This window comes from Mytilus galloprovincialis, chromosome 6 (genome assembly GCF_965363235.1).
Source record: "Mytilus galloprovincialis chromosome 6, xbMytGall1.hap1.1, whole genome shotgun sequence".
Taxonomy (NCBI): domain Eukaryota; kingdom Metazoa; phylum Mollusca; class Bivalvia; order Mytilida; family Mytilidae; genus Mytilus; species Mytilus galloprovincialis.
The window spans coordinates 4,845,793-4,857,827 of record NC_134843.1 but is presented as its reverse complement, the minus strand read 5'-3'; the positions used below and the strand labels follow the sequence as shown (position 1 = coordinate 4,857,827).

Below are 12,035 nucleotides of genomic sequence, written 5' to 3'. Positions count from 1 at the left end.
TTCCTCGCTGCAGCATAACCAGAAGCAAAAGCTACACTAGTAATTTAGATATTGAAGTTTTCATCTAAAATAGAATCCAAACTAAGCTTAATAATTTGCACTATTGACATGTATGACCCTTAGCCCTTTATAGCTTAGAAACAACATACCTCTACTGAGAATAGACCTCATTGCCTGAGATCCATAGGTCATAGGTAAACACATAGATATGTATCTCATCCATTCTGGTATAGCTTCTAATGGCCATATTATACCTACAAATAGCAATACATTACAATATAAATTTTTCAAAGAATACAAGAATTTCATGTGTGGATTGATGTTAAAAGTCAAGTGCCAATTTTACAAGCAAAAGGACATCCTAGTACTCAGTCAAGAAAGTGCAACCAAAAAAAGTAAAATCAAATATGTTTGGTTGGAAAGATAACTGTTTTAGAATTTATCTTGTGAAGAAAACATAAAATAGTTAACTTTCCCCCATATTGTACCTATTGAAGCTTGATTTTACTTCTTTATGTTGCTCTTAACCAGGATGTCCTACCACAAAAAGGGTAACCTGTTGAAAAAATATATATTCCAGAGTCAAAAGTCGGTATTATGAAAATGGTCTATTGCTGATTACACATAAAAGGAAGATTTTTCAAATGTGCAAAAAAAAAAAATTTCAATGCAAATAACGGTATATATGTCTTCAATAAATAGAAAGTCTTCCTAACGCACTCACCACTTAGTAACAACATTGGATAAACAGAACCTAAAGCTAACTGTATGGCTGATGTTTCATTGTCACATACTGCTGAAAAAATGGCACCTGAAAAAATATAACAATAATCAAGATATATATATTTCAAGTAGAATTTATGGTTGCTAATTAGGTTTACTGGAGATAGAAAAGAAGGAAAAATCTCATTAAAACCAATAGATTATAAATTATTGTATGGGCCCAGAATAAGTGGATGAAAATTTACAACATGTGTAAAAATGTTTTAAAGCCACCAAACAGTTATTTTCAACTATTTAATCTTATAGATATATGCCTGGAAATTCTTAAGCACCTATGTAAACAATAAACAAACCTATAAATCTAAAAGAAACCTCAACTGAAATGAGTATAATGATTCTAGTTAAATAGAATTAAATGACATATTTCAGTGTTATACAATCAAATAAATAAATTTGGTGTATTTACTGTCTTCTGATTGGTTAAAAGTATTACTTTTATTTTCGATGTTGTCAATTTTTATGGCAACACACCCACTCTAACATTTTATATTCATACGCCAACATGTGTGTACGTTGTTATTGTTGATATAAATAATATAAAAAGTTCTTTGAGCCTTATTTTTTATAGAAAATTATTTATAATGAATGGCAATAATTTCAAATTTATTGAACCATAAATTAATTTTTTGACTCTTCACATTTTACATAATCCGCGAAGCATATTATTCAATGTGAAGAGTCAAAAATTGATTTTATGGTTCAATAAATTCAAAATAAATAATAGCCATTCATTAAGTGAAACAACAGAAATCTTTTGCATTAGAACTTTATAAAACTAGAATTCAGAGAGAATTTTCAATACAATCGTAATGTTAGTTTGTTAAGAATAAATAAGTGTACATCTTTATCTCATTCTATGAAAATATATATTCACTTTTTTGTTTTAACCAAAAGCTATGCAAATACAAATATGCCTTAAAAAGCTAGGTAAAACAAGGCTTGAATAAATGAAATTTACTCAATAACATATAATTAAATAGTTAAAGCAAGGCCTGATCGATCCTAGTTTTAAAATGATGTGTGAGGTTATATTAAGCATCTATCATATTGCTAGTATTAAGATGCCAGTTTTAAACCAAGCAGTGTTTTCTTACTGAATAAGTTTTGAAAACATCCACCAAAACACATTGATCTATCTTCTAAAAATATTAGAAAAGATTTACATATGTTTCTAAGACACAAGTTTATATATCCAAAGTGCTGGATAGCACCTCTGGAAAGTTTGCATCTGTAGCTGTGTATTATTCAGAAAAGGTTATAGACCTGTATTATTTCAAAAATGTATTTCATCACAGCTTGGATGTTTTAAACTAAACCATTGTCTCGTCAGTAATTATCAAAAATAACTTTTTTCATGTTTGTCATAAAAAGTTTTGATATTTTCTATTGCAACCTAAAACTGTAGATCTAAAATATTGAAATATACACTAAGCTCTGTTAATTTCTTTTTAAGTACCCATGCCATGTCAACATCAAGGGCCTGTGAATTAGTATTTTTCTATTGGTTTATATCCTTCATATTTGTTTTTAGTAAATTTAACACGCGAGTTTTTTTGTTTGAATTGCTCCACATGTTTCCTATCGGGGCCTTTCATAGCTTTCTACATGTATATGGTACAAATATTTCCCATTATTGACGACCATATGGTGGCCTATAGTTATTAATACATTTTCCTCCATTGAACTCTTTTGGATAGCATTGGTTCTTTGCAAAAAATACCGCATCCTTTTTTATCAGTGGCGTAGCTTGCATGTATGCTCAGATGCTCAAGCATCCACATAATTTTGACCAACAAAAAAATAATATATATAAGATTCAGTGAAAATGACTTCACACAATACATTAATAAATTCAATTTCTGTGTATATAATTTCATCATGTGTTTTAGAAAAGAATAGTATTTATTATAAAAATAAAAAGGATCCATTGCTATAAATTCTTTTAAATTAAATGTAACCTTTTAAAACAAAAACAAAAAAATAATTGGAAAATAATTCGTCAAAAAAAATGATTTTGTTCATGAATAATTATATATTTTTTTAATTCACTTTCCGTGGTTACTTTGTGTATAGTTTTCCCTGTAATTACATCATCTTATATATTATTTACTTTAACTTAACAATTTTTAATTATTTTGAATTTGTTCAGAGTATATAGTTCAAAACAAATAAAAAATAATTAGTTATATTAATTCGTTTTTCAAATTCAACTATCTCTTATCGCTTGCAAATGCAATGATGCTTACCAAACAACATTTAGAATATGATATACCACACAGGTTTAAATCTGTTATCACTAGTAATGACCTTGTGACACAAACATCTGTATTACTTTTTAATCATTATGGAATGCATATATCCGTTAAACGTTTGAAGTGCAATTATATCTTTTATCTGACAACCAATTAGCATCAAATTATAAAAGGATAGTAACTATGTCTATTTTTGCAATCTATGTTAATTTGATACATTTCTGTAGTAAAATAGAATTTACATTTACAGTCAAACTTTGTATGTCGGTTTCTGAAAAGTCACAACTTTCTAGATACGAGATTGTTGCATTAACCCATCGATATATAATTGCATATGTTGTGTCTGAATGTAAGGGTGAGGATATGTGAACATCGTGCAATCATTTCCAAAGCAGTATACGTGGTCTTTCCTTTAAAATCATTTATAGTTTATGTAAACAAGATGGATAAATCGCAGAAAAGTGCTGTCAACTTTTTCGTAAAAAGTCTACGTCTTAGCGCGTCGTCGGCAACGGCAAGCGCAGAGGATGATAATACGTAGACCTGCAGACATGTTTGGTCTGAGATTGAACCAAGCGGAGCGATGACATAGCAACGTTACTAGTTAATAACAAACACATCATTGCCTGATATCGTTTCCTGTGACATTAAATACGACTAGTATTTATCATGGAGTGTGATCATTTCTGGGCTTATAAATACCCGTTTCAAACTTGGTACAATATTAATTTTATTTTCAAAAAAAGAGTGCAAAAGTCCCCGTAGTGCACATATTTATCTATTCTGATATACAAGGGCAGTTACTAAAAAAAATCATTTTTTTTTATTATTTAATATCTAAAGAGAAATAAAAGCTTCATGCCAAATGCAATGGTATATCAATTATGATTTATATTTCAAAGGGGGCATAGTTGGTTAAATTATTTGATCAGGACTTATTTTCGCGAGTTTCAAAGACATTGCTGATGATATAAATTTCACAAAAATCTGGCAACACATGACGGACGCCCGGCATTTCTGTCCCCTGCAACGCGTTAAGACAAATTCCGGGAAAGGGGGGTATCACTTCAGAGCCTATATTTCGAAGTTCCATATACAAAAAGGCCTTTGTAATGGGTCCATTTTGAGATTTCATATTTCAATTGGATGTGAAACTTTAACATCACATATATCTGTATCTAATGATGGTAGTTACGAGAAAACAACAAAATTCTGTTAGAAACTTATATATTGATGGGTCATTTGAAATTAAACAAATTAGCCATTGTCGGATTGTAGGGGGAGTACACATGTATACAGGAAAAACGTCTGAAAAAAAAAGTGCATAAAAGGTCCTAAATTTTTTTTCGCCTCGCTCCGCTCGTCGAACAGTTTCGCATCCACATCATTTTAACCCTGGCTACGCCACTGTTTATAAATAAGACAGTTACAGTAACTTAAATAAATACAACTGTAATGAAAGTGAATTTATATTAGGCTTTTATCAAAAATAGGGAACGTGTCCATGGGACACAAATGATGCCCCCGCTAGCATTAATGTTATTATGGGTCACAACTCAAGAACTGTAAATGTGACGCTACCAAAATGTGTACTTGATCTGAGTTATGGGGTAATAAGCATTGTGTATACATTCTAATTACACAGTATTGCGCAATAGATTTGTAAGATCTTGACATTTATTTTGTGTCAGAAACCTATATATTATGTCAAAAATTTGATCGCAATCCAAATTCAGAGCTATATCAAGCTTGAATGTTGTGTCCATACTTGCCCCAACTGTTCAGGGTTTCAACCTCTGCGGTCGTATAAGGATGTGCCCAGCGGAGCATTTGGTTCCATTTGTAATGAGGCACAACCCTAGAGCAGTAAAAATTAATCCACCAAAATTAAAACTTGATCTTTGTTTCATTGTTAAAAGTATTACGATGTATAAGTTTCATATCATTTGGTTGAGCGAACTAAAGTTAGATAACTGAAACGAAAATATTCAGCAATTTTGTACATATGTAAAGGGGCATAACTCTAAAATGGTATAACTATCGCCACCAAAATTCAAACTTGATCAGTGTTTGTGGTAATGAGCTTTGTGTATAAGATTCATAGCATTTGGTTAAGACAAACTAAAGTTTCCAGCAACTTTCCTTTTAGTAAAGTAGCATAAAACGCTAGAATGGTAAAAGTGACGCAACTAAAATTCAAACTTGACTTGTGAATTGTGGTTATAAGCATTGCGTATAAGTTTCATACAATTTGGTTCAGGCAAACTAAAGTAAGAGAACAGAAACGAATTTTGGGATGTACGGGGGTACATGTACGTACAAGTAAGGGAAGGACGTACATACTTACAGCAGAACAAGGATAAAACTCAATACGTTGGGAGCATAACAACAGCAGTATGACCACAGAAATAAAAAGTTTATATACACTAGATTCATAGAGGTGCTTATAACCTGTAACACGTTTTAGTTGCTGTTGTGAAATTAAGCATTGTCTTATGAGTAAATAACATTTGACAATTTTTGTTTTAAGCCATTCATTTGATATATATTACGGTAATCATTGCCTGTGTGTTTGGGTGACAAAGCAAATGAAATCTTTTTATATAGGGCATGGTATATATGTCTTAAAACTTTTCCAGATGCACAGGTTTGTCTGTAATCTATCTAAATTTTGAGGTGAAAATGCAGCGGCTCCATTTTAGCCATGCAAAGGGTACACATCATGAACATTAATCATTTCTACAGAACTTGTCTTGATACCCTGAGCTATAATATTCGAAGAAGTAGATGGTGGCTCGGTTGCTTTCAATACGGATGCTATATGATACGATTTACAAAAATACACCAGAAGTGGTATGATGTAAATTATTGGAAGAAGACTGAAGAAGAACTGACGTTGGGTCGATGTTTTTCTGCTGTCAGTTTGATCCACTTGAGCATGCTGAACGAGTAAAGTTCCTTATATCTACACATTGGAATGTGAAACAATTAGTATTTAAATAACGGAATTAAGTTTTCAAATGATTTTTGGCATCAAAATCTTCCGATCGATGTTTAGACAAAAACAATGCATTTTTTAATTTATTTTTTTTTTTTTATCAAAGCCGGTATTTACCTTTACTGGTCCTTGGCGTGAGACGTTAGACATATAATATAATTATCGAGTATTTTATATTCTTTCACCTGTGTTTTGTTTAAACAAACCATTATCACTGTTGTTATCACTTTTCAATTATCCGACGGCTTGGTCAAAATGTCACCTGGTTCTCGCATTTTAATCAGTCATTCCCGATTCTTTCGACACACTCTGGATTTTACCATGTTTACGTACCTACATATAGTAAACAGGTAGAGCGGGGAAATGTTCATTCATGAAATATTCATGAATGAATGAAAACGCAATATCGCGTAGATTTCTTGTGATTTTTCTCTTCAGCGCATGGCAGATCCGCAAAGTAGTGTTTGTGATACTCATTTTAAAAATGAAGTTAAATACATCTGATCGTCGGTGAACATTCATTTCTTTTTTATTCAAGCTGTAATCTTTTCAGTCAAAACAGTAGTTACTAAAAAATTTAAAAGAATCTTCCAAGAATCAGAACTCAAACACTAGTACTACACTATCTCGGAGCAGAATATATTGCGATAATCTGTCAACCGGAAGTTTGAGGCCGATGCTAAGGAAAGTAGCAATAGCAAGCTCTAGCAAACTTTCCAAAAATGGAATAAATGAGAATTCACCAGAACAATTTAGTAGACAATAAACATAGTACTCCCCAAATTGTGTACACTATAGGCATAACATAAACTTATCTAAGGTCGTTCCACAAAACCCTGTACCTAACACAAGTAGTATGACCCATATTAATGGTCCTTACCTAAGGTCATTCCACAAAACCCTGTACCTAACACTAGTAGTATCACCCATATTAATGGTCCTTACCTAAGGTCATTCCACAAAACCCTGTACCTAACACAAGTAGTATCACCCATATTAATGGTCCTTACTTAAGGTCATTCCACAAGACCCTGTACCTAACACTAGTAGTATCACCCATATTAATGGTCCTTACCTAAGGTCATTCCACAAAACCCTGTACCTAACACAAGTAGTATCACCCATATTAATGGTCCTTACCTAAGGTCATTCCACAAAACCCTGTACCTAACACAAGTAGTATCACCCATATTAATGGTCCTTACCTAAGGTCATTCCACAAAAACCTGTACCTAACACTAGTAGTATCACCCATATTAATGGTCCTTACCTAAGGTCATTCCACAAAACCCTGTACCTAACACTAGTAGTATCACCCATATTAATGGTTCTTACCTAAGGTCATTCCACAAAATCCTGTACCTAACACAAGTAGTATCACCCATATTAATGGTCCTTACTTAAGGTCATTCCACAAAACCCTGTACCTAACACAAGTAGTATCACCCATATTAATGGTCCTTACCTAAGGTCATTCCACAAAACCCTGTACCTAACACTAGTAGTATCGCCCATATTAATGGTCCTTACCTAAGGTCATTCCACAAAACCCTGTACCTAACACTAGTAGTATCACCCATATTAATGGTCCTTACCTAAGGTCATTCCACAAAACCCTGTACCTAACACAAGTAGTATCACCCATATTAATGGTCCTTACCTAAGGTCATTCCACAAAACCCTGTACCTAACACAAGTAGTATCACCCATATTAATGGTCCTTACCTAAGGTCATTCCACAAAACCCTGTACCTAACACTAGTAGTATCACCCATATTAATGGTCCTTACCTAAGGTCATTCCACAAAACCCTGTACCTAACACTAGTAGTATCACCCATATTAATGGTTCTTACCTAAGGTCATTCCACAAAACCCTGTACCTAACACTAGTAGTATCACCCATATTAATGGTCCTTACCTAAGGTCATTCCACAAAACCCTGTACCTAACACTAGTAGTATCACCCATATTAATGGTCCTTACCTAAGGTCATTCCACAAAACCCTGTACCTAACACAAGTAGTATCACCCATATTAATGGTCCTTACCTAAGGTCATTCCACAAAACCCTGTACCTAACACAAGTAGTATCGCCCATATTAATGGTCCTTACTTAAGGTCATTCCACAAAACCCTGTACCTAACACAAGTAGTATCGCCCATATTAATGGTCCTTACCTAAGGTCATTCCACAAAACCCTGTACCTAACACTAGTAGTATCGCCCATATTAATGGTCCTTACCTAAGGTCATTCCACAAAACCCTGTACCTAACACTAGTAGTATCACCCATATTAATGGTCCTTACCTAAGGTCATTCCACAAAACCCTGTACCTAACACAAGTAGTATCACCCATATTAATGGTCCTTATAATTACCTAAGGTCATTCCACAAAACCCTGTACCTAACACTAGTAGTATCACCCATATTAATGGTCCTTACCTAAGGTCATTCCACAAAACCCTGTACCTAACACAAGTAGTATCACCCATATTAATGGTCCTTACCTAAGGTCATTCCACAAAACCCTGTACCTAACACAAGTAGTATCACCCATATTAATGGTCCTTACCTAAGGTCATTCCACAAAACCCTGTACCTAACACTAGTAGTATCACCCATATTAATGGTCCTTACCTAAGGTCATTCCACAAAACCCTGTACCTAACACTAGTAGTATCACCCATATTAATGGTTCTTACCTAAGGTCATTCCACAAAATCCTGTACCTAACACAAGTAGTATCACCCATATTAATGGTCCTTACTTAAGGTCATTCCACAAAACCCTGTACCTAACACAAGTAGTATCGCCCATATTAATGGTCCTTACCTAAGGTCATTCCACAAAACCCTGTACCTAACACTAGTAGTATCGCCCTTATTAATGGTCCTTACCTAAGGTCATTCCACAAAACCCTGTACCTAACACTAGTAGTATCACCCATATTAATGGTCCTTACCTAAGGTCATTCCACAAAACCCTGTACCTAACACAAGTAGTATCACCCATATTAATGGTCCTTACCTAAGGTCATTCCACAAAACCCTGTACCTAACACTAGTAGTATCACCCATATTAATGGTCCTTACCTAAGGTCATTCCACAAAACCCTGTACCTAACACTAGTAGTATCACCCATATTAATGGTCCTTACCTAAGGTCATTCCACAAAATCCTGTACCTAACACTAGTAGTATCACCCATATTAATGGTTCTTACCTAAGGTCATTCCACAAAATCCTGTACCTAACACAAGTAGTATCACCCATATTAATGGTCCTTACTTAAGGTCATTCCACAAAACCCTGTACCTAACACAAGTAGTATCACCCATATTAATGGTCCTTACCTAAGGTCATTCCACAAAACCCTGTACCTAACACTAGTAGTATCACCCATATTAATGGTCCTTACCTAAGGTCATTCCACAAAACCCTGTACCTAACACTAGTAGTATCACCCATATTAATGGTCCTTACCTAAGGTCATTCCACAAAACCCTGTACCTAACACAAGTAGTATCACCCATATTAATGGTCCTTACCTAAGGTCATTCCACAAAACCCTGTACCTAACACTAGTAGTATCACCCATATTAATGGTCCTTACCTAAGGTCATTCCACAAAACCCTGTACCTAACACAAGTAGTATCACCCATATTAATGGTCCTTACTTAAGGTCATTCCATAAAACCCTGTACCTAACACAAGTAGTATCACCCATATTAATGGTCCTTACCTAAGGTCATTCCACAAAACCCTGTACCTAACACTAGTAGTATCACCCATATTAATGGTCCTTACCTAAGGTCATTCCACAAAACCCTGTACCTAACACAAGTAGTATCACCCATATTAATGGTCCTTACTTAAGGTCATTCCATAAAACCCTGTACCTAACACAAGTAGTATCACCCATATTAATGGTCCTTACTTAAGGTCATTCCATAAAACCCTGTACCTAACACTAGTAGTATCACCCATATTAATGGTCCTTACCTAAGGTCATTCCACAAAACCCTGTACCTAACACAAGTAGTATCACCCATATTAATGGTCCTTACTTAAGGTCATTCCATAAAACCCTGTACCTAACACAAGTAGTATCACCCATATTAATGGTCCTTACTTAAGGTCATTCCACAAGACCCTGTACCTAACACTAGTAGTATCGCCCATATTAATGGTCCTTACCTAAGGTCATTCCACAAAACCCTGTACCTAACACAAGTAGTATCACCCATATTAATGGTCCTTACCTAAGGTCATTCCACAAAACCCTGTACCTAACACAAGTAGTATCACCCATATTAATGGTCCTTACCTAAGGTCATTCCACAAAACCCTGTACCTAACACAAGTAGTATCACCCATATTAATGGTCCTTACCTAAGGTCATTCCACAAAACCCTGTACCTAACACAAGTAGTATCACCCATATTAATGGTCCTTACTTAAGGTCATTCCACAAAACCCTGTACCTAACACTAGTAGTATCACCCATATTAATGGTCCTTACTTAAGGTCATTCCACAAGACCCTGTACCTAACACAAGTAGTATGACCCATATAAATGGTCCTTACCTAAGGTCATTCCACAGAACCCTGTACCTAACACAAGTAGTATCACCCATATTAATGGTCCTTACCTAAGGTCATTCCACAAAACCCTGTACCTAACACTAGTAGTATCACCCATATTAATGGTCCTTACTTAAGGTCATTCCACAAGACCCTGTACCTAACACAAGTAGTATGACCCATATTAATGGTCCTTACCTAAGGTCATTCCACAGAACCCTGTACCTAACACAAGTAGTATCACCCATATTAATGGTCCTTACCTAAGGTCATTCCACAAAACCCTGTACCTAACACAAGTAGTATCACCCATATTAATGGTCCTTACTTAAGGTCATTCCACAAAACCCTGTACCTAACACTAGTAGTATCACCCATATTAATGGTCCTTACTTAAGGTCATTCCACAAGACCCTGTACCTAACACAAGTAGTATGACCCATATAAATGGTCCTTACCTAAGGTCATTCCACAGAACCCTGTACCTAACACAAGTAGTATCACCCATATTAATGGTCCTTACTTAAGGTCATTCCACAAAACCCTGTACCTAACACAAGTAGTATCACCCATATTAATGGTCCTTACCTAAGGTCATTCCACAAAACCCTGTACCTAACACAAGTAGTATGACCCATATAAATTGTCCTTACCTAAGGTCATTCCACAGAACCCTGTACCTAACACAAGTAGTATCACCCATATTAATGGTCCTTACTTAAGGTCATTCCACAAAACCCTGTACCTAACACAAGTAGTATCACCCATATTAATGGTCCTTACCTAAGGTCATTCCACAAAACCCTGTACCTAACACAAGTAGTATCACCCATATTAATGGTCCTTACCTAAGGTCATTCCACAAAACCCTGTACCTAACACTAGTAGTATCACCCATATTAATGGTCCTTACCTAAGGTCATTCCACAGAACCCTGTACCTAACACTAGTAGTATCACCCATATTAATGGTCCTTACCTAAGGTCATTCCACAAAACCCTGTACCTAACACTAGTAGTATCACCCATATTAATGGTCCTTCATATGGCACCTGTAAATAAAACGTTGTTTATCAATGTCTTTTAGATGCTATCATTTAAACACTTGACATGCATCTGAATTGTTTTCTTGTCCAATTTATACTCTTTTTACACAATATTTGAAAAAAATGGTCAGAGAGTCACATCCCTTTAGTGTGAAAACACAACCTGGAACAACACATTTTTTTTTAGCTCAACTGTTTTTGTCATATACACTTTGGCTTGGCTCATAGCTCAGGACTAAATGTTTTTTTTTCTTCAAAAAAGCCACAATAAGCATATATCAAATCACAGATGAACTATAATTAAACCTTCATCAGTAGCATGAAAACCCCACAAATATCCTTCCGAGTATAAAATTTTCAAACAGTATA

General features: G+C 34.7%; 1 protein-coding gene across 2 annotated transcripts in view; it reads right to left on the bottom strand.

The window, feature by feature from the left end:
• Positions 1-12,035, bottom strand: part of LOC143078765 (ABC transporter G family member 20-like) — a 32,482-nt gene that overhangs the window by 1,494 nt on the left and 18,953 nt on the right. Inside the window, exons 17-19 of one of the 2 annotated variants that reach the window (XM_076253718.1) lie at positions 11,600-11,672; positions 725-811; positions 150-254 (exon numbers count right to left, since the gene is read on the bottom strand). In XM_076253718.1, the coding sequence (XP_076109833.1) occupies positions 150-254; positions 725-811; positions 11,600-11,672 (265 nt within the window). Of the gene's footprint in view, positions 1-149; positions 255-724; positions 812-11,599; positions 11,673-12,035 lie in introns of those variants that run through there. The other variant, XM_076253719.1, reaches the window with a different exon arrangement.